General features: G+C 46.5%; 7 protein-coding genes across 7 annotated transcripts; 5 read left to right on the forward strand and 2 right to left on the reverse strand.

Annotated features, from left to right (window-relative positions):
* The first annotated feature begins 2,679 nt into the window (after nt 1–2,679).
* On the forward strand, nt 2,680–3,572 carry F5Y00DRAFT_247540 (Scytalone dehydratase). Its single transcript, XM_048009285.1, has 3 exons — nt 2,680–2,702; nt 2,778–2,875; nt 2,936–3,572. The coding sequence occupies exon 3, from the start codon at nt 2,975–2,977 to the stop codon at nt 3,368–3,370; it is 396 nt and encodes a 131-aa protein (XP_047860883.1). The 5' UTR covers nt 2,680–2,702; nt 2,778–2,875; nt 2,936–2,974; the 3' UTR covers nt 3,371–3,572.
* Nucleotides 3,573–6,418: 2,846 nt separating this feature from the next.
* On the forward strand, nt 6,419–10,525 carry F5Y00DRAFT_247545 (alkali metal cation/H+ antiporter Nha1 C terminus-domain-containing protein). Its single transcript, XM_048009286.1, has 2 exons — nt 6,419–9,231; nt 9,285–10,525. Exons 1-2 carry the CDS (start codon nt 7,102–7,104, stop codon nt 10,167–10,169), a joined length of 3,015 nt encoding a protein of 1,004 aa, XP_047860884.1. The 5' UTR covers nt 6,419–7,101; the 3' UTR covers nt 10,170–10,525.
* A 356-nt stretch (nt 10,526–10,881) lies between these two features.
* Nucleotides 10,882–12,094, forward strand: F5Y00DRAFT_247547 (Tom22-domain-containing protein). The gene is made up of 3 exons (XM_048009287.1): nt 10,882–11,134; nt 11,251–11,540; nt 11,608–12,094. The coding sequence occupies exons 1-3, from the start codon at nt 10,915–10,917 to the stop codon at nt 11,698–11,700; spliced, it is 603 nt and encodes a 200-aa protein (XP_047860885.1). The 5' UTR covers nt 10,882–10,914; the 3' UTR covers nt 11,701–12,094.
* Nucleotides 12,021–13,276, reverse strand: F5Y00DRAFT_184581 (uncharacterized protein). Its single transcript, XM_048005065.1, has one exon. It carries the CDS (start codon nt 13,094–13,096, stop codon nt 12,278–12,280), a length of 819 nt encoding a protein of 272 aa, XP_047860886.1. The 5' UTR covers nt 13,097–13,276; the 3' UTR covers nt 12,021–12,277.
* Nucleotides 13,277–14,791: 1,515 nt separating this feature from the next.
* On the forward strand, nt 14,792–16,014 carry F5Y00DRAFT_247550 (NAD(P)-binding protein). The gene is made up of 4 exons (XM_048009288.1): nt 14,792–14,957; nt 15,024–15,475; nt 15,534–15,649; nt 15,707–16,014. The coding sequence occupies exons 2-4, from the start codon at nt 15,026–15,028 to the stop codon at nt 15,873–15,875; spliced, it is 735 nt and encodes a 244-aa protein (XP_047860887.1). The 5' UTR covers nt 14,792–14,957; nt 15,024–15,025; the 3' UTR covers nt 15,876–16,014.
* Nucleotides 16,015–16,354: 340 nt separating this feature from the next.
* F5Y00DRAFT_247553 (putative MFS monocarboxylate transporter) lies at nt 16,355–18,189 on the forward strand. Its single transcript, XM_048009289.1, has 4 exons — nt 16,355–16,820; nt 16,919–17,211; nt 17,278–17,525; nt 17,596–18,189. The coding sequence occupies exons 1-4, from the start codon at nt 16,542–16,544 to the stop codon at nt 18,138–18,140; spliced, it is 1,365 nt and encodes a 454-aa protein (XP_047860888.1). The 5' UTR covers nt 16,355–16,541; the 3' UTR covers nt 18,141–18,189.
* On the reverse strand, nt 18,190–20,540 carry F5Y00DRAFT_247556 (alpha/beta-hydrolase). Its single transcript, XM_048009290.1, has 4 exons — nt 19,895–20,540; nt 19,535–19,823; nt 19,241–19,432; nt 18,190–19,184 (listed from the first exon to the last, which is right to left on the reverse strand). Exons 1-4 carry the CDS (start codon nt 20,218–20,220, stop codon nt 18,333–18,335), a joined length of 1,659 nt encoding a protein of 552 aa, XP_047860889.1. The 5' UTR covers nt 20,221–20,540; the 3' UTR covers nt 18,190–18,332.
* Nucleotides 20,541–22,291: the final 1,751 nt, after the last annotated feature.

The following is a 22,291-nucleotide window of genomic DNA, read 5'->3' on the forward strand; positions in this document are numbered from 1 at the left end:
TCTTACCAGTTGAATATCAAAAGTGCAGAGTAAGCGCAATGCGCCCTTTCGGGATGTCAAAAGTCAAAAGTGGTCGGATGTGTAACATCTAGCATCGGCTAAACTCCTATAGAAATGATCTCTGCATAACCTCGGTGTGGTCCTCCAAAAGTAGGCGCTAGGGACTTGAACTTGGAGATAGCTCACGGCATTTGCGATAATATCAATAAGATAGATTGGGGCTTCGGCGTTTACGGCCATCGGAATTGGCTAGAGGGGAGTGAAAGGTTTTATAGCTTAGGTAGTCACAACTTATAAGCAAAGCTTGTGTTACTATAGTATAGAAAGGGGAAGTCTCGGATCTAGGTTAGTATGTAACACTCTCCCTAGGTATGCGTCCCTATGCGATACTTAGCCCAACTTGGCTAGGTAGCTGCAAGACTTGGGGCAATTAAGAGATTTGAAAGATCCTTCCTGTTGGAATTGACAGGGCCCTGTTATGATTTGTGATAATAAAGACGGGAAAGCAGGGGTTGAACATCCGGAGTAAGATATGGTCTCTAGTAATACATAAAAGTTTTTTTACCCCTGATGTGAATTGACCAGCCTACCGTCGAAAATTTTTGGTAGGATTCGCGGGGGGGTTTTTTTTTATTTTCAGGTACATAAATGCATGCAATATCTTCGGTCTATTACTCCCGTCAAATAATCGAAGGATATTTGATCGGAATCACACGGTAAGGCTTTATCTGCTCCGTCTACCTAGTCCTAAAACTCTCGAGCAAGCTCGGTGCCTCCTTCCGACTGGGGTTTTGAATTATGGAGAAGGTCCTTTTAAATCTCTCCAAACCGACCCCATGGAACGACTGAAGACGGATCATGTCAGCACCTTGTATTCCGTATGTACCCATGAAAAGAGGGAAACAATCAACGAAAACAGGAGAAGTATAGGAAAGGAAACCGCAATTCTGTTAGAGCATTCTAGACCTTGTTCACCTCAAGGCCACTAAGACCATAAGTTGGTCGATGCACGGTAGGGTCTAAATTTCCTGGGGAAACATACGGCACTAAGAATGCCATCCTTTCGATGCCGTCGCGGGTACTTAGTCGCATAATACTAATTACCCGCCTCGCTAACGCCGTACTTACACACACAGAAGATGTCCTTTTTGTGATTTAGGTTATTCATCTCGACGCTGCCCTTCATGGGGATTATGTGCTCGGCCAATAAAGAGGATACCCAAATGACGTAGACGCTGCTCTCCGGGGATACCTTTATTGTCTCGATCAATTTCGCTGTGAGAAGTTGAATGAAGAGGAAGGGTCCTGAGCTGCTGGTCTCTGTCTGTAGCTCGTACCCTTTGCGCCGACTTACACCCGCGCGGCGGTATCATGATACTAGCGTTGTTAAATAAGACGCCCGAGCGCTGCTCCTTGGAAAATAATATTTCGGCCGATTTTTTTGATGCTGCTCAAATGGCTAAGGTCCAGGTGTAGAAGCTCTAACTTCCCCGTGGAGGAAGACGCTTCGCGGCTAGACTCTATCGCACTAGGTACGGCTTTCCTCTGTCGCACACTGCTTTCCAGACAGTCGCATTCTTTTCTTATGAAAGAGTACCTAGGCAACTTCTTTGCCGAGCCCAGTATTCGCGCCAGCGACTATATATACCTTGCTAGACAGGTCTGGGATGTTTTCTCAGTATAGTAGGGCCTAGGTAATAGTATTTCGGTGTTATAGTTCGTTCGTTACTAAGATGTACAATCGTCGAGATGTTGCATTTAGACAATAGTATGTAGATATAAAGGATACGTAGCAAAGCGAAGATATAAACGTATGGAGCGTTCCATTCTTCTCTGCCCGAGGCTTAGATAAATACATAATGTTTATGATACTTAGAATATTAGGTCTACATACTTTGATAGGTAGCTTTGCATGATGATCTCTTCTGCTGTGAAACGGTTGTTGCGTATGACGCAAGATATAACATCAATGGCTGTTATTTGTTATGTTCACCGCTTTCAAGTTATGCCGCATTAGTGATACTTGAATTATACTAGCCACTAGCCACTAGCCACATGATGATATGATAGCTTTCAGGCAACTTGCTCTGCTGTATCACCCTAATGCTGCAAGCCGTGCGGGGACTAATGCAAATAATGGTAACTGCCGGCTCCGGCGGGTATCTACATTCATATAGGTACCTAAGGTACCTAAAGGTTGGCTCCGATCGATACTGATCGCCCTACATATGAACCGGTATGTACTACACCATAACATTCCAATGACAGCTGTCGTAAATATCCTACCAAGGGAGTAAGTCTGACAGCGAATATTACCCACGGCGCGCTGGAAAAGGACACACTTTATAATCTTGTCTGAGCTGTAACAGCTGAATCCCGAACCCCTGATTTAGAACATAATAGTAGGTGGGGAACTCCGGAGCGGACTGCGTTCCCAGGCTTTCCCATACACTCGGGTTACGCAAAATTCCAGTCAGCTACTGTAGGGCGGACATCCCTAACTACACATCGGACGTGTGGGGGATCCGTTTACCAATATAAGTTAAAGGGAGGCCCTATGCGAATCGCTCTTAAGGCTGAAATAGAAGAAGTATGAGGGTATCCTCGCTGCATATGATTTAAGCTGAATTACCCCACAATCTACAATCGCGGCTCTCAAAAAAAGATCCACAGGATGGCTACCGGAAATATTAGTTTCGAGGGTATGGCAAATACATCCTTGCTAGTATACGCTAGGTCGCATCAAACATTGGATTGTGCATGCTGATGAGAACTAGACTACCTCGGTCTACAGGCTTGTCTAATCGAGTGGGCGGACAGTTACGACACTAAGGACTGGAATAGACTACGGGGGTGTATAGCGCCTACTCTGCGCGTGCGTTAACCATGCCTATCTTCAAGTGAAGGGCTTTCGTTGTGGTCTAACTTTTGATAGATTGACTACCGCTCGTTCTTAGACAAGCTTTGGGAGGCGATGCCGGCCGAGGAATTCGTGACTATGGTTTCGTCCCCGGCGGTACTAGGGGACCCGCTGCTCAAGACGCAGCACTTCATTGGTGGCTCCAAATGGGAGAAGGTATCGGACACAGAGGTTATAGGCACACATCAGCTGCGTGTGCCGCACCAGCGGTACACGGACTCGACGCGCAGCCAGGTCGCTGTTAAGGGCCATGCTCATTCTACCAATGTCCATTGGTACCGCAAGGTTGACGGCGTCTGGAAGTTTGCTGGTCTAAATCCTGACATCCGCTGGAGTGAGTACGACTTTGAGAAGGTATTTGCCGATGGCCGTGAAGAGTTTGGAGATGCCATTGCTGCGAAGGCGGAGGGTATCCCGGTTAAGTTGGAGGGTCTTGCGGCTAGTCTATAAGGGTTATTTAGGGGGGACGTTCTCGGTTACTATAGGCTCGGATGATGTTTGAGGAAGTTTCTCTCCTATTATGTGTATGTTGAATGGTTGGTATACACATGGTAGATAATTGGAACAAGAAGTATTCGGTAGCATTCGTATTCATATGAGTTGTTCGAGTCTATTGTCTAACCGCCCAATGTGGGGAAAGTGGTGATCGAAACCAATCGCTATTTTTAAATTTCGCTATGTACATTCAATTAAAGTTAATGAGAACTGGGGAAAATTTAAACTTCTAGATCTCATGTTCATCAGGGCTGAACCCGGTACGGTCAACCTACATAATTAGCAATTCATGTGACCAGGCGCATTTGATGCGTTCGCGATACTATGTACTATGTTTATAAAAGGCCACATCTCAAGTGTATACATCTGCACGTAAAAGTGGTTTCGATACATACGCTGGTTCGGCCTACTTGGGGGTTCGTGACTTGCAGGTACATACATATACTATTAGCAATGACAAGGAAGCTTCTGGATGAACTCTTACCAAAGGTTAGGAACAATGGTTCATAAGTTTTTGCATTGCCACACAAAGGATCCGTCGAACTGCAGATTTACCTAGTAGCAATAGCGGGACCACCGGATCAGCTGCCAAGAAGCTGAATCTCGGTCAAAAAAGATGCGAAACTAAAAGGCCGAAAGGCTTCTAAAAAGATAGGTGAAAATACTGTATCGCGTCACCAGTGGACCCTGCGGGTAACCGTGAGATAGCGTACATGGAAAGGAAACGCGTACGTCTCTCGCGAACGCGAACTTTGGGTATGTAAAGTGGAAATTCTCCTCGAAACAACATTTAGGCATACTATTTGTGGATCAAAATTCATAGAAATAGTTTCCGTGAAGCCGAAAGGTTGAGTGAGTCGCTGCTGTCAAAGTTCTCAACGAATTAACAATGAATGTTGAGTGGTTGAATTAAGGGGGCCGTATTCCCGGAACTTGGGAACCGCATGCGCGCCTAAAGCTGCAGCAAGCCGTGCGGTGATAAGAACTATGTACATAATATATGGTATGGGTATGGGTATGGGCTGCGCCTGGATCTTCCGCGCCGCAGACGGACGTTCAAATAGTCTCGTGACCCGATCTCCTGCTGTGCTTGCGCAGCCCAAAAAGCATCAGCCTGTGTAGTGAAACATAAGTCCAACAGCAGCCCCACGTGCGGCCGGTGAGACACCCGGATACCGGCATGGCCGGGGGAGCACGTCGGGGAAACGATGAGTTGAGACGAGCCCGGCAGTGCTACATTTCTTTTTACGTATTGGCATCTGGGATCACATTGCTTGTCATAGGGGTAAAAACCTCGGCATGCTCTAGGGAAAGCTTGCTACGACGTCTTTCGCCCTCAAAGAAACCAGGCAAACCGGTCACGAAGAACAAATTCTGTTTGCCAATGTCTTGGGACTTGGATGCCCAGAACGCCGAGTCCGCAAGCAGGCCTTGGGCACTGCTAAGCCGGCGCGCAGGTTGGCTGATACGGGGCGGAGGCATGCAAGCGAGTAAAACGACGTCATGTGATGGAGACGATTGGAGTCTTCTAAGAGCCGCCAAGAGGGCTTAATGTCACGTTAGACATGGGCGTGATACGCCACGACCTTCTTCTTTTTTTTCTTTTCTTTCTTTCTTATCTGCACTTTTTAGTTGCGCCACTGTTACGAATTAATATCTTCGCTAAGTTAGAAATAAGAGGGCATAAATTAATAGATCGGTCTCGAAGTGAGATCTAGGTAATACGATGCAATGATAGGCGAATGAAGGTTGTTCCTGTAAATGGACCAATCGCTTTGGTAGTAATCGAGAGAAAGTTTCGGAATAAGGTGATGAAAACGTCGAATATCGAAGAAACGATTGAAATTGGAGACAAAGTCTTAGACCGCGGTATTCCTCGTGGAAGTTGAAACATCCAAGTACCGGTCTTGTACAGTCGGATTTCCGGCTCGAGTTTAGCGCCATGCTGCTTTATCCACTCTCTAACAACTTTTTCAGCTTTTTACAACTTTAGCGACTCTAGTAGCTTTAGCATAGCCTATCTTTTACTTATCTTGACCAAGTCTTCACTTAAAATATCTCTAATCATCGTATGTTAGAATGCAGCAAATTAATAAAAGTAGGTGGGATCGTGGGATCTACGAGGGTCATCAGGTATGCATTGCAATTCGTTTATCTTTTGTCTATCTTTTAACTACTTATTTTTCCGGCTTAACAATCACATGCCTACACATATAAAATGCACGTCGATCTATACATAATGGCATCATCTCCCGCAGGCCGCACGCAGGGCCTTGATTCTGAAAATACCATCCGGGAGTACACGGCATCTCGGCACAAACGAGGCATCTCCAAAGGCGTACTTGAACTGCCTGAAATAGCTACCTAACCTATCAAGCAGGTAGAAGCTCGACGGCGTGGGCTGTGTGGAATGATAGGACGAGTTCCACAGCATCGGAGACATCAGCCGTCGACAACATTCCGCCGGTTCATTTCGAGGTTGCGTGTCGGGCGTCGGCTTGGATTTATATGGATTATGAATTATATAGACTTTATACGCATGCAAACAGAGGCGAGCTTCACCGATGTCTTAGTTTAGTGTACCCCCGCAATCTTTGACACTCCGCATTTTCCATCTAGAATTCCAATCCCCCGCTCCCCATCACCCTTTTTTTCGGTTGAGCCTCAATTCTATTAAGTTATTGGTTAAATGTTCTTCTGCAGAGCTACTTTGGTGGTAAGCCGGACCATAATTCAGGTCATCCGTGTCGAGGACGTGTGTGTACCAAGAATATTGAAGTACGTAAAAGCAGCAAGGATCTCGATACTTGCAAAATACATGACAGGTACTCACCGCCATAAGACCTATCAGAGTCCCGTAAGTACCTAAGGTACCCAGCCGGCATGCATAAGACCCATGCACATTTTGCCCAAAAGCTCCCACTAAATTACTAGGGTAGTGACTACCTTGTACATATGTACATAGGAAATGACTAGGATTATTGAGTCGGGTCCATTAAACCCCCAAATTCATCATTACGAAAGGCCGACATGAGCTATTGCTCAGAATTATTTTATTAGAAAGTACAATACAAAAACTTCGAAGTTGCCAGCCCTTTCCGTCATTCCGTGTTGTTGCTTCTTGTGCTACAACAACCCCCTTCGTCGGGTCTTTTTTTATTTTTATTTTTTCATCTTTTTTTTATTGTCTCATTTCTTTAGCTGGGCATCAAGAGACAATAACCTGATCTTTCCCCTGCATCTTTCATTTGCTTAATGCTCGTGCTGCCGCGGCGCATCCCCCCTCTCATGAGCGGATCCCCTACGCGTAAACAAAAAAAAATATCGAATGAACTAGCGATCTTCAGAATATCGCAGTCAGCGGCTATCTCGGGTTTGATTTTACTTACAATCGCGTCTTGGTCCATCGTATAGCTAGTCTGCCAGTTACTTGGCATGCAAACCATCGTCCTGAATGCATCTAGATCAGAAATTTACTAGAACGGTATTCATAAGTTGGGGAGTCGCAAGTCCTGCCTCGCCTCCTGGAGTCTTTTCGCTATCCGCAAAGAAACCAATATACACGCCCTCGTCCGACCAACGTCCTCCCTGAGCCTCGACCCGTTAACTGAGGTCTTATCTATTCCTTTCTCGCCTTGCGGACGCCCCGCCCCGTACGAGTCGTCCAGGGGACGCTGCTATAAACAATGGCGTGGGATCACCTCTCGATTACCAAACCCCATTTGGTGTATATCATCTTAGGAGGGTTTACTTCACTCTTTATGCTTTGTTCTTCAGTTATTAAGGAGCGTATGTATATAGGCGAAGCGACTGTTGCTACTCTTTGCGGTGTTATCTTCGGTCCTCACGCTGCGAATCTGATTGATCCCGAAACGTGGGGAAATGTCGACGAGATTACCCTTGAATTTTCCCGAATCGTCTTGGTCGTTCAATGTTTCGCCGTCGGAGTAGAATTGCCCAAATACTACATGGAGAGGCATTGGAAATCTGTAGTATTCTTGCTGCTTCCCGTCATGACCTTTGGATGGTTGATTACAAGTTTGATCGTTTGGTGGATGTTCCCGATACTATCTTGGCTCGAGAGTTTAGTTATTGCAGCTTGCGTCACCGCTACGGATCCTGTTCTTGCTTCGTCAGTTGTTGGTAAGGGCAAGTTTGCGAAACGGGTACCCAAGCACTTGAGAGATCTGCTCTCTGCCGAGTCCGGTTGCAACGATGGCATGGCCTTCCCTTTCATCTACCTTTCCGTGTACCTACTACAGGAGCACTTGGACGCCAAGGAGACGACGTATCATTGGCTTGTATATACCGTCCTTTACGAGTGTATTTTCGGCGCTGTGTACGGGTTTCTGATTGGGTACATTGCACGACATGGCATCAAATACGCTGAAAGGCACGACTTGATCGACCGTGAAAGCTTTCTCGTCTTCTACTTTACCTTGGCTCTGTTCTGCGCTGGTTCGGGCAGTATTCTAGGCACAGACGATCTACTTGTCGGGTTCGCTGCCGGTGTTGGCTTCTCTAATGATGGGTGGTTCAGCGAGAAGACGGAAGAATCTCATGTGTCAAACGTTATCGATCTACTAATCAATTTGGCTTATTTTGTCTATCTCGGTACTATTATTCCCTGGGAGCAATATAACAACGCGGATATTGGCCTTTCTGCCTGGAGACTGGTGGTTATGGCCATATTTGTGATCCTTTTCCGCCGGATTCCGGTTATGATGCTTCTCAAACCGTTCATTCCCGACGTGAAGACATGGCGAGAAGCTCTCTTTGCCGGGCATTTTGGTCCAATCGGCGTGGGTGCTATTTTTGTTGCCCTACTTGCTCGTGCCGAGTTGGAGAGTGAGCATACAATTCCTGAACCAGAACTGCCGCCGAAGGGTAGCGAGTTCTACAACGTTGTTCTCCTCGTGTGGCCTATTGTTACATTCATGGTTATTTCCTCCATTATTGTCCATGGTTCTTCAGTGGCCGTGTTCACCTTAGGAAAGCGCATCAATACTTTATCACTCACCATGTCATTTACCACTGCTACGGAAGAAGGTCCTGCTTGGATGAGCCGCTTGCCACGGATCACATCTCAGTCGCGATCACAAGCCCGAACAATGTCAGATACCGACTTTGAGGAGATGAAACTACCTGAATTTCCACCTGGCACATTGCCACCAACTGGACTACCTGGACAGTTCTTACGTCGGCAACGCGAGGAGGAGAACCCTAGTAGAGCTGGAAGCCGTGCTTCTTCTCGGCGCCGCAGTAGGAGAAGGTGGGATGATGGTATTGGGCCTGGCGGGCCCGTAAGCCAGTCGGCCATCTTCCCCCAGAAAAGGAGCACAAGTGAAATAGCAGAGCCTATGTCACCGTCTGATTCCGTACCGCCTGTCTCACCAAGACAAGAAAGCCCCAGCTCGCCATCGGACGATCTACCCGAGAAAGATAGCGAAAAGGACGTCGAGAAAACAGTGCATGTGACAAAGGAACGCGGGTCGGAACGTGAGAGAGGCCGTGAGCAACTATCCAGAGGCGAACAACGCGACGAACTAGAAGTGTTTGATGAGGGCGATCATATTATAATTGAAGACCACGATGGCCAAGTTCTTGCGGTTGCGGAAACAGGGCATCAACCGGTTCAAGATCTACAAGAAGTTAAGGAGAAAGCCAAAGCCGAGACTCAAAAGCCGGGATGGACATACGAGTCACTCAAGAAAAGTATTGGGAAATGGCGTGACGAGGAGGCCCAGAAACGTAAAGACAAGGCAAAGACTGTACGAAAGCACGAGCCGGCTAGAGCATACCAATTTGGTAACACAGTAAGTGTTGTCCTTAATTCGAGTAGTAGGAAACTCAGCTAATCGGTTTGCAGATTATTGTGGAAGACGAAGACGGAGAAGTCGTGAGGAAGTATGATCTTCCTACCGAGCGAAATGACGGCAACGGCAAAGACTATGTAGCTACTGGTTTGAAATACATGGGAATGGGTGGTCTTGTTAAGCCAACTGATAAAACAGCACCCAAGGTCGAAGCGTCGTCCGAGCAAGAGCCTACCCAGCCTAGCAGTAGTAAACCTGGAGCCAAGACGAAAACCGGAGGGTGGCCAGGCTTCAGTCGTGGAGGTGCTGCTGAACAGAAGAGGAAGGATGCTAGGAAGGATGCTACTGCTCCCGTCGAAAGGAGCGCAGAAGATGATCGAGGTATCCGATTCACGATCGGTGGCGTTGGACAACGCATGACCAAGGATGATTTCCTTAGAGAAGTGCGAAAGTTGGATCCTAAAACCCGCCGCGAGGTGGTAGACCAATCCAATGCGGACCCAGCAGTGAAATCGATGGCAAGGGAAGCACCCGACGCAAGCGCAGTCCAACCCCAGGCCGAGGCCCAGGACCAGGCCCTAGTCCACCCTCAAATTAGTGTGACTCAAGCAAGTGATAGCACTCGGGATGCGAGCAAATCTCCTTCTCGCCCAGAGCCCCCTCGCGGACGTAGCCCAACGACAGACCCGGAACAGCCTCCGACATCGAATACACCGGAAACAGCCGTCGAGAGAAGGCGACGATTGGCAGCCTTCGCTAGCGTCCGCGAGGATAATGATCTAGGGGAGACTCCCGCAGAGAGGAGGAGAAGGGAGGCTGCGTTAGGCGTAGATGGCGTTGGGGCTGAAGACAGCGATAGTGAAGATGATGATACCCCTAGAGTACCCCCTACGAGACGAGGGATAAGATTTGCAGACTCTCCGCCCAACAAGGGCTGAGGCACACGCTTCATGAGACATAATTTGGTTCTGTTTTAGGTTATGACTGTATGCTGAATTGGTATAGCGAAAAGTAAGCACTATAACTTTATGAGATAGAGTAAATATTATTTTCCGTCTAAAGACGTCCGAATGCACCAGTGTTGATGTATTTATTAGATGTTGGTGTTTAATAACTAATATTTTCTAGGAATTGGCTAGCTATAATGAGATTGATTCCATTTGCATGGTTTAAATTCTCTTAATTATTTTTGTATTCTAGATACCTAAAGCAAGTTAGCATTCCTTTATTTACTTGGGTAGTTTTATCTACTGTAAAATAGTTGTGTTGATAGCTACAAAAACTTCTCTAACAACGAACTTCCAGTATAAGGCAGGCTCATGTACAAGAGCCAAGTCGATTTCTTAGCTAATGATGTCACTTGCAAGTACCCAAGTTACTATGTAAGGTGCGTTAGTAACCGAGGGGTTGCAGATAGTTAGCGTATTAAGACGGTCGTCCAGAGGGGTTCAGAGGGGTCCTATTATAGCAAACTGGCTATGTGCATGTAGCACATAGCCATATGCATATAGCGCATACTGAATCAATCTTTTGATGCCTGAAACGCAACTTTTCCTTCACGTTATTGCATTTTTCAAATACACAGTAAAAACTCGTCCTAATGACTGTCGAAATAACGCCAACCTGTGTCACAATGCTCCAATCAAAACAAAGCGTTAAATACACCCCTGCTAGCCGATAGCAATGGATTCTTTATCGGATTCTGAAGATTTTCCTCCTGCTCCTCCCAATTCTCCCGTTATTCCAGCTCAAGACCCGATACCACCACTCAACCTAGGACCCTTTTTCACCCTCAACGGAAACCATCCGAGAGTCGCAATGGTTCAGCTTACAGAGGTTGTCGACGAGCATTTCCAAGAGGACCAGCCTGGTCCTGAGGAGGACGAGGATTACACTGATACCGGTACGTCACTCACTACCTTGTAGATATCCAGCTTTTATATTGAATCTGTGGTTGCTACGCGCCTTTGTCCCGGGTCCTATTTTTACAGCTACCTAATCATGAATCTGTCTGTATAGAGTCCGAAATCTCAACCGAGTCGGACTATGACCCTTCCAGCGAAACTCTTGCCGAGCGCCTCTATGCGCTTCGCGATATCATCCCACCTCAGACCCGAACCTCGATCGCCAACAAGGTTAACGCAACAACTAGCGCAGTCTCAAGCTTCTTCTCCTTTGGCGGCAAGACTCTCTGGGTGATCAGCACCTCTGCGCTGATTCTAGGCGTCCCGTGGGCTCTGGCGTGGGCTGAAGAGCAACAAGTAATGGAGATGGAAAAGGAAATGAAGATGCGTGAAATGGGTGGAGAGGTAAGGACCTTATTCTAATATTACTTTCTTCACTTGATGAATACATAATATCTAACAGATGCAATAGATTCTAACCGCAGGTGGCGCCGGTGGCCCCAGCTCTTCCACAGCCCAGCAAGTTGGCGCCGCAATCGACCGAGAGACAAAGCCCTCTCTGTAAATCTCGCCGACGTTGCAGTTACTCATATGCAGCTTGCTATATTCAGTATGCACTGCGCCCATGGTCCACCGCTGTCTATATCCAATACTCGGCCCCGTTTAACGTCCACCCTACCTAGGCATACTTGTTGAAAGATTCATCTTTATTCTTGCTCCATTCAGCAGTCAGGTAACGCAGGTTTAGCTACTAGCCTTCATATCGCATATTGTTCGCGTGTGCGCGCAGGGTTTTTATGAAGGGAAGAAAACTCTCGGCTCTAAGGATACGGTTCATGAAGAATCTCACCTTGTATCATAATTTGGCATCACGGTCGGTTAATTGGCAGGGACACGTTTGCATTAGGCTGGAAGTGCTCCAGGCCATACGAATTGATTTGATTTTATTAATTCATTGTCCCTTTATTTCTCTTTGAGGATAAGTTGTTAACCTTAATGCAACTCCATTATCTACCATAATCCGATCTCCTCAAGGTAAATATTACCTAGCGGTAATTTTTAACATGGCGACTAAGATTCCCTTGGTAAACTTCTACTGGTAATATATAGCGGTGTCGGGCTCTGCCGTATAAGAGTAGAACCTACATCACTTCTGCATACTTTTGTAACCCATCATATAAATGTCCGAAGATACCTCCGTGCCAACTCCTGACCTCCTGCCACTCATTTTCTGGGAGAGTCCCGTGCATCATGTATACCCACCCTCCGACGATTAGGTCGGCATAGTTGGCCTGTTTACCTAGAATAAAAGGCCCCGTGGTGTTCCTTGAAAATAACTTCGCAAGGTCCCCAAGCATAAGACGGAAAGATTCTTTCATTTTCTCCCGTGCTTCGCCCTTTATCTCGAAATCATCCCAAGATTTTACACCAGCACGGCGAACGAGTTCATCCTTGCTCGCTTGCGAGTCGAAGGGGAGGAAGAACCCCATGAGGCCAACGTAGGCACTAAATGCTCTGTCGACATGCATATTAAACTTGGAGTACTCGTCATACTCACCCTCCTTCCGTGCTGATAGTGGTGGTGCCCAAGGGGGAAGGTCTTGATCGAAGGTGTAATCGATCTCCTGAGGGGGGAATAAATCGCCGGCACCTGACTCCGGGTATGTCTTTTGCAGATAGACGGCAATATCGAACGAGTCCCCGATTTTCGAGTTGGTATTAGGATCAACCAAGATAGGAAGTGTAAAGAAGTCATTGCCATCGGCAAGCTTGCGACAAGTGGGCACGCCAAGACCCTGACGAACTTCCCCAATGTCAGGAAGGGGAACCCATGTAGTCTTATGCGGAATATCTTTGAAGTTCAGCGCCAATCGAGCCTTCCAGGGGTTCACTGATGCTGGTGGGCTCATAGCAATGTCGTAGAAATCCATGGTTTCGGTAGGCTTGAGAGATGTGGCCATGGCGGATGATGGTGATGATGGAAGGGGGATAAGCTCCGTAGTTCGTAGCCAACCAGAATAATCTGAATAACCTCAAAATGGCTGGCAACTATCCTAACAACTATACTGACGAATTCATCCCTTTTTTGACGTTATTTTTGCCAGCTTATATGACTATAGCAACTTTTGAGGCAGTATAGTCACGTGTAATCACGTGGAACCAAGTCAGAATGATTCATTATGATTCATAGTGACTAATCCATTCGCGGTAAGCGTAGTTCTATCTAAAGGGGGCAGAAGGACGCCAAAAAAAGGGGGCGCATCTTATCAGCATGATTGTCTCTAGAGGTGCATCCGTTATTTTGACGCCTCCGTAGCAAGCTATGAAATTATTGGGCATCCATCACCTCGAGATGATAGACTGCGCCACGGGCAATGCGCATGCATCGACGGGCTGGCCTGTCTTCCAAGTAAAATTAGCATAATATACACCGATATTGTCTTATACAGCAGTATGATCATACAGTGGAGTGCGCGATGTCGAGGTAAGTGGCGCTGGCTGCCAGGTGAAGTATAGGCACGGTCAAGCGGCTATACGACGATTAACTTAGGTCTAGAGAATTTCGTTGCCGACGTCTCTCAAGCGATCTTCGTACGGTAATAAATGAAGCTTCCATTTGAATCAATGGAGATTCGGGCTGTTTCGTGAATCTCCATTGTTGTACAGTTGTGTATGTTAAGCTGTAGATATTGAACTGTTAGAGTGCTAGGAAAACTAAAAAGCAAAGCTGGGTTTATATTCCGAAGTTGTTAGCTAAAGGGAACGGCAGGGTGTCCGATGTCAACCGTGACTAAGCGTCAGGTGAACTCGGTATCGGGAGACCGACCGAAAAATAGAAACCGGAAAACGGACCGGTCTTACAGGTGACCTTTAAGAAGGCAAAGGGCTAATGGGACCGGATGGTGGAATGCGGGCCAGGGTTACACCACGTACCTAACCAGGACAGTTAAACTACAAAATTTCGGTATTTAGATCGGAATTTAGATTCGCATATACTCGACTTCATTCACTTACCTCTAATCACCTTTTGCTTTGGATCCGAAATGATCGAATAAGTCCCGGACAATACTCAATAATTCTCCGGTAACGATACTTGTAGCTTAGGTTGTTATGACAAAGCTACCTAATAAAACCCGAAATGTTTTCCGGGGTGGTCTTTTGCTAAAAAGGAATTGCCTAGGTAGGTAAAAGTCGCCGTTCAAAGTATTACGTACCTAACCTAATGCTTCTATCTTTTGAGACGTTAGTTTTGCAACCTTGGGTAGTTTCGTACCCAAGTTATTAGCTTTTAGTTAGGTTGATGAATTATCCCCTTGACTGACATTTAACTACACCTCCACTGTTTTCAGTATTAGTACTTAAGACTTGACGTTCATTAACATGATAGGAAAAGGTCCAACAATTAGTATAAACCGTAAATATCATTGGTCGATTTAACCATCTTTTCTTTCCTGGCCAATCCTTATGTATCAATACTGAAAATAGTGGAGGTGTAGTTGAATGCTAGTCAAGGGGATATAAGGATGGTGGCTTTCCGTGGAAGCCCGTCTTATAGGTGCCTACATAATCTCGGCCAAATATTTAAACGAACATTTTTATACTAGCTTTATTGAGATAATATTACCCCATCTAACCTTCTCAATCCATCCGTGAATTTGTAATGCTACTATGTCGCATCCTAATTCTGGTTTGCCAACTTTCCGTGGTTACGATTACTGCGTATACCTCCGAATCTCGCTTTTACACGAGTGTAACCTAACATTTTTTCTTGATATTTCTCTAAGTAGTCTTTCCATATATAAAAAACAATATCTAATAAAGGTAGGGACGCTTAGAATAAATTCTCGGAGACATCTTTCTTGATCATTCCATTTACAAACACAATAGCAATGGCTTCTACTATTGTTCTAATAACCGGTGCCAATCGAGGTATTGGTAAGGGCCTTGCCGAGCGCTACCTCGCCCTGCCTAATTATACAGTCATTGCTGCTAACCGCAACCCGGAGCATCCCACGTCTAAGGAGCTTGCCAGCCTACCTAAAGCCCCGGGAAGCAGCCTCATTATCGTGAAGGTCGAAGCTACGAGCAACACAGACGCCGTGGATGCTGTAAAGGAACTCCAGAAGCAGGGAATTGATCATTTAGATATCGTAATTGCTAACGCCGCCATCTGTCTCGGTTTTACTAAAGTTGTCGATGCAAAGATTGAGGATATGTATCGGACTATGGATGTTAATGTCTTCGGCGTGCTACGACTATTTCAAGCTACCCTACCGCTTCTTCGCAAGGCCACTGCTCCTAAATTCGTGACTATCGGTTCGGGTGCTGGGTCTATAGAGGTGGGAAGATTCATATGTTTTGACCACGTCCAAGTATGCTAATATGCCTATCGTTTAGGAAATGTATTCATATCCCAACGCTGTTTATGGCCCTTCAAAGGCCGCTGTTCATTGGATCACAAAGAGCATTAATGAGGAAGAGGACCACATCATCGCATTTGTGATAGATCCAGGGTGAGTAATAAATCACTATTCTCTCTGGAATAGACTTTACTCATTTCTCCCTATTAGATGGACCCAGACCGATATGGGAAACACATCAGCGAGATCAGTTGGCCTAGACGAAGCTCTTGTCACTATAAAGGACTCTTGTGACGGCACCTTCAAGGTGATTAATGAGGCTACCAGAGAATCAGGCGGCAAGTTGTGGACTTATGAGGGAAAGCGAAAAGCTTGGTAAACCTATGACAACACTGAGAACATGGCATTCTGGGAGAGTCTCTTAGAACGGCGTGAGAGCTTAGAACCAGACTTCTCGCGTTTGGATAATACAATTGGAAATTAAACACATTATCTAGCACCTTGCAGTTATCGTTTGCTTCTATATTTTGAAAATGTTTGACATTTTACCAAGTTCACTGGAATTGTCTATCTTGAGCTTAAATTGGACTATTGAGATTGAGCATTGGCGTCCAACTACCCTGTAGGACTTTAATCTTTAGCGCCACTCGGCCGAGGTGCTAGACTTAGGTACCCAAGGTTAGAGAGCTTCAATCACGCAGCTTTTATCCCAAGCCAAGATTAGTAATGATAATATTATATAGAACAAAGACAGCTTATTACGAAATGCGTGTGCGATGCCCCACCCCTTGACGTCCCCTCCTAGGAAGCTTTTCCGATCACGGCCGAAGTTATCATATATCGGCTAGTTTAGGGCGTGCCAAGTCAAGTCAGTCAAAGTAAACTACATGCTGGCTTACGTGCCTCAATCATTATGTATAAAAGATATATATATATATATATAGCAGACCCGAGCAAACTAACTAACTACCTACCTATCTATCTATCTATAAAAATAAAATAAAAAGGCTCATATATAAATAGGTACTTGGGTAACGAGTAAACAATGGACCGCCAAGAGTTAGTTCCGGTTGAAGACCCCAACTCGGAATTAATCGAATTTGGCCATTTAGGAGAGGACCAGGAGAGAGCGCCGGCTCACGCCTACCCAGAACCGGATCGCGGTAAACACGCGTGGCTTTTTCTCTGGGTCGGCTGTTTTCTGATGATCGGGTTAACGTGGGGATTTCCTTTCTCATACGGCGTCTTTCAGAGCTACTTCTCCTCCCATCCGCCCTTTTCTGACCATCCCGAGGGTCTGCCTGCGGTTGGTACCACCGCGCTGGTACGTTGACATTTACCTATCTGTTACCTATCTACAGGAACAAACGCCAATTTCGTATTTCTCTGCGAAAAAAAAACCTAACGTTGGTTCTTACCTAGGGAATCCTATACTTGACGTCGCCCCCATCTTTCATCATCTTGCAGCGATATCAGGCATACAGACGGCCAGCCCTCGTTGTCGGATCGGCTGTCACATGTCTCGCCATACTTGCATCCGCGTTTGCTTCCGAGGTGTGGCATTTACTTCTGACGCAGGGCATCCTGTACGGACTCGGAGCCAGTGTCGTGAATACGGTGACGATACAGTTTCTGAACGAGTGGTTTGTCGAACGCAAAGGCCTCGCCTTTGGAATCCAGGAGAGTGGCGCGGGCATGGGTGGGATCATCGTTCCGTATGTATGGTGACGTGTGATAGGTATTCATCCCATACCTATTCTACGGCTAACGACGTGCAACAGCGTGCTGATGACATGGGGCCTCGAAAAGTACGGACACCGGACTATGTTGATTGCTTGGTTTATCGCCGTCACTACTCTATCTATCCCCTCAATTTACTTCCTTCGCCCGCGAGTTAAGCCACCACGTGCCGCCGTGTCTTCTGGCTTCGGGACTTTGGGATTTATTATTACGCCGATATTCGCCATCCTTCAAGCCGGTAATATTTTCCAGGCTCTTGGGAACTTCTTGCCTGGTATTCACCTGCCGTGTATGTGTATCGCACCGTTTATTGTTCTTCGTGGCTATTCTCGGCTTTAGTAGGCTAATGTAAGGCATAGCATTCGCCCAGCGCTTTGGCGCATCGCCATTAGACGCAGCTGGCATGCTATCGCTCTACAATGCTGCCACGGTTATCGGTGCCATCGGCACTGGATACTTAGTTGACCGTTACCATGTCTCTATATCGCTACTTCTCCTATCTCTAGGTGCTGCCGTTACCGTCTTCTTCGCCTGGGGGTTCGCAGCGAACTTTGGGGCTCTATGCGCTTTTGCCTTCTTCTATGGCGTTTTCGCTGGCGGCTGGAGCTCAACGTGGGTCGGCATAGGTCTTGAGATACAGAAGAGAGCTCCCCATGCCGATTTAGGCGTACTGTGGGGATTTGCCGCTGCGGCGAGAGGAGTTGGTAGCATTGTAAGCGGGCCTATAAGTGAAGTTCTGATAGCCAATGGGACAGATAAAACGTTCTGGTGGCCACGGAGTTACGGGACTAGCTATGGCATATTGATTCTGTTTAACGGGATAATGCTAACACTGGGCGGTGTCGGTTGTGCAGCTCGAGCATATGAGGTCTTTAAGAAGATGGGCCATCGACACAATGAATAGGAGGTAGTAAGAATTCTATATTAGTACCATATTATTGAATTACGCTAGATAGCGGAATAGATTAGGGTACGGAGCTTAGTTTTATGAACAAAACGTTTTACTTAGACGAATATTAGATTCTTGCTGAGCCCCCAATCCTTGTCGAGGGGTAAGAAACCAGAATTAGCTTATCCAGACTTCATAGAGGTGGCATCATACATGGCTTGATTGCGACCTCCAGTACTCATTCAGATCCTCATTAATCTCCCCCCAGAAATCACAAGTAGAATAATCAACTACACCGACATCCATTGCATCACTGAACACTACACCTTTACTTTCGTCCGATGTCCAGGCAGGCCAAGTATTCGTGTCATCCGGTACCCCCATCTGTGCCATGTTTGTCCACATACGACTCATCTCATGGGACATTGTCTGCTCTGCTTTTGAGAAGGTGCAGTTTCCGTTAGGGGGTGGCATCGAACTGGTGAAGTTGAACACGAATGGGATCTCGCTCGTGTGCGTTGCCCCTAGGCTGGGTATCGAGTCCGCCTCTATCGGGCCAAGCCAAGCGCAACTAGGCACGTGAGCGAATCGGTAACTCCATACAGGAATTCCTTTCTTCTCTGCAGCTTGTAAAGCCCGGTATGATGAACACTGGTATGTTACCTGTGTGAGCATAACCTCCATAGCGGTAAGTGTTGAGCCGTTAAAGGTAGAGGCTAACGGAAACGTCTCATTTACCCGTGTCGCCAGTGGTCCAAAGTTTAGGGTTAGGAAATCATCGTAGTCCGATAGGCTAGGAGCTTCTCCCTTCCATGTTGTGGTGTAGGAGGCTAAGACAAGTAGAGAGCCCTCCCTAGTAGTTGAGCCTAGTATTGAAGGGACCCTAACCCCGATAGTTGTTGGTTGATCTTTGATTACCTTTCCATCGATCACGGGAGTCCAAGCGATCCTTGTTCCATTATTGACGAGGGCCGTGTTAAGGGTGATTAGGCTAGTGCTTGGCATCGCGGCCACTGCAGCTCGAAGTCCATCGACATGAGCGCTTCGAAGACATGATAACTAAGTACTAATAAGTATGCCGGATAAATTAATAGAGATTGGAGCGTGACACATACGTCTTGTTTCGTGCAGTTCATCGCGTAAAGGAACTCTGAATACCACACTTTCGCGTCGGCCACTGTTACTATATCTCTCCCGGCTCCAGATTCTAAAGCAGCGGCTCGCATTAATTGGGGTGCTTCGGGTAACGTAGCAAGAATGGAAGCGTCCAAAGCGCCGGCGGACTGCCCAAAGAGTAAGACTTTTCTCTAAAGTGGAATTGTTATTAACATTCGGTACTCTGTGTGATGCTGTGCATCACAGTTATTGTTTAACGTGATGGGGGTAAGGTGACGAGGGTATAGACCTACCGGATCACCGCCAAACGCTGCGATATTGTCCTGCACCCAGCGTAGGCCAAGAAGTTGATCCATGATGCCATAGTTTCCGGTGAGGCCAAGATCCGACAGTGCCAAGTATCCCAAAGGACCGACGCGGTAGTTGATGGAAACGACAATGGAGTCCGCAGCAGAGAAGCAGCCATTATATGTCGGATCTGAAATTCCACCAACTGCATTGCTTCCTCCATATAGCCACACCTTCACGGGAAGGTTTGACTTGGGAGTAGCAGAGGCCGGAGCCCACACATCCAGGAAAAGGCTATGTATATTTTATACGAGTTAGTGAAGGCCTACTCAAGTTTAGGTAGATAACCACACGGAGCCACCCACCAATCTTCGCTCGTCGCAGTCGTCTCGGCGAACAATTCCCCGAACTGAATGCATGCCGGTGCCGGTGTCGTGGCGTTGATCACGCGGCCCGAATTATTGTAGGGCTCCGGAGGTGCAAAGCGTAGTTCGCCTAGAGGTGGTTTGGCGTACGGAATCGAGTAGAAGTAGTCTATGTCGGTTGTGCTGCACTGACCGCCATGGACTATTCCGCTGTGTGTCTTAACAGCCTTAGACTCGGCCAAGCCAGCGAAAGCTAGTAGCCCACCTAAAGCAATACTTCTAAGAGACATTCTGAGACTGAATAGATGCATCTGGTTGAGCCGCATTGAAAGTCTGGCATTCCATAGCAGTTGGAAAGCTTGTCATTTTATATTCAGACATAGCAAGGATGAATAGGTAGGTACCTAGTTCTCTTCTGCTGTGCCGCGTGACTATGTAGTCGGATTCGCACTTATAGAAAGAAAGGCATTTAGATAAGCTAGGAGGGAGTTGTTGGTTGGGCTGCTTATAGCCGAGATGGGGAAGATTTCATGATACCGAAGTGTGATTCGTGGGTTGGAAATGCCGGAAGTGTTGAACTCGCTTTCGGTTAAGGGGACTAGACAATGTGAAAATTGAGCAAGCACTATTTTAGGGACGAAAACCTTTTCGTCATAACATGAAAATCATAACTTCGTTACGATTTTAAATTGCTTATCTGCATGTAAAAAAGTAATATATTCAATTATATCATATATGCGACAAAAAAAAGTCTACGTAACTTACCCCATAACTATGCATGTGGCCAATAGGATCTACAGGATAGCGACATACAGGGTGGCTACCCTATATAAAATTAATATTTCTAATACAGGGGGACACCCCCCTATACCCCCCGTTGCCTCCGGCGGCCCTCCCCGGGGGGCGCTTGCAGCGGGCTATTGCCTGCGGCAGGCCTCTCTATCTTACAATCTACAGCACGTGATTCAGCTAGCTTACCAGGGCTGTCAACGGGGTCGGCCACGCTGTCGCCACCCCCGTTATCAGACATCTCAGAGGGACCTCATTGAAGCAAAAGTGAGGCTCACGATACTGCCTTTGGAGTAGCAAAATAGCGAGTTCGTGGTGTTGAGAGGCCAGGAAAAAAAGACGTAGGAGGAGAGCAGTCGAGTAGCCAGGGGGAGGGAGAGGTCGTATATATAGTCAACTGTAAGAGATAAGATAAGCAAGCTAGTCACGTGGTACAGAGGCTAAGCTGGCAGCGCATACCTGTCAATAACCTCGTGCGAGGCCTTGCAACGGCAGGCAAAAGTGAGGCTCACGATATCGTGATATTAGTAGGCAGTAATACAGGAATGGTGTTGAGTAAAATGGTGTAAAAGGAAGGAAAAAAAGGCTGAATGCTAAAAGGGAGGTTATTATATATATAAGCCACTGAGAGATTAGCAAATAAGTCAGCTGAGGATCAAATCAGTAAAAATGAAGCTCACGATATCGTGATATTGGTAGGTTAGCGATGTGTGTATGGTGGTGAAAGATTATATTAGTAGATGAGTCAGCTGATTGGATTAGCACACGAATCAGCTAAGGGTTAAATTAGTAAAAGTGAAGCTCGCGATACCGTAATATTAGTAGGTAAGGGATATGTGTGTGGTGGTGAGAGATTAGATTAGCAAATGAGTCACCGGGGATTAGATTAGCAAATGAAGCTCACGATATCGTAATTTTAGCAGGCAAGCAATACGTGTGTGGTGGTGAGGTAAAAGGTGTAAAAGGAAAAAGAGGCTGAATGCTAAAAGGGTGGTTATTGTATATATAAGCTACTGAGAGATTAGATTAGCAAATGAGCCCACTGGGGATTAAATTAATAGATTAGCAGATGAGTCAGCTGGAGATTAGATTAGCAAAAGTGAAGCTCACGATATCGCGTTATTAGTAGGTAAGCAATACGTGTGTGGTGGTGAGGTAAAAGGTGTATTAGGTAAAAAAGCTCGAATCTCGAGAAGGGGGTGGTGCCGTATATATAAGAAAGAGATTACGTCAGACTTATCTCCTATCGAAAGAGCTTGAAGGTCAAAGCTGTTGTTTTGGGTAACACCAATTTGGGGCTGCACTTGATTTGATTGGCTAGCTCACCAAGCTGTGAGTCCGAGGCTTCCGGTGGGGTGCGTGCGCCTTATTTGATTGGCTGAATATTTACAGCCGACCCTCCTTTCTATTACCAGGGCGTTCTAGCGTGTTTTCTCGAAATCTAGCCTGGCCACGGTAGCCTCTTATTGGTCGATTAACGTAACGCTTTGCCACTGGCCCATATTTCTACTTACGGGAAGCGCTTATTGGCTATAAGTCTTATCTTATCAATTTCACTGTCAACTCACGTGTGCTTATCTCTTATCAGTTTTACTGTCAACATCGTCT

Source organism: Daldinia vernicosa, assembly GCF_022497035.1.
Source record: "Daldinia vernicosa strain CBS 139.73 unplaced genomic scaffold F5Y00scaffold_64, whole genome shotgun sequence".
NCBI lineage: Eukaryota > Fungi > Ascomycota > Sordariomycetes > Xylariales > Hypoxylaceae > Daldinia > Daldinia vernicosa.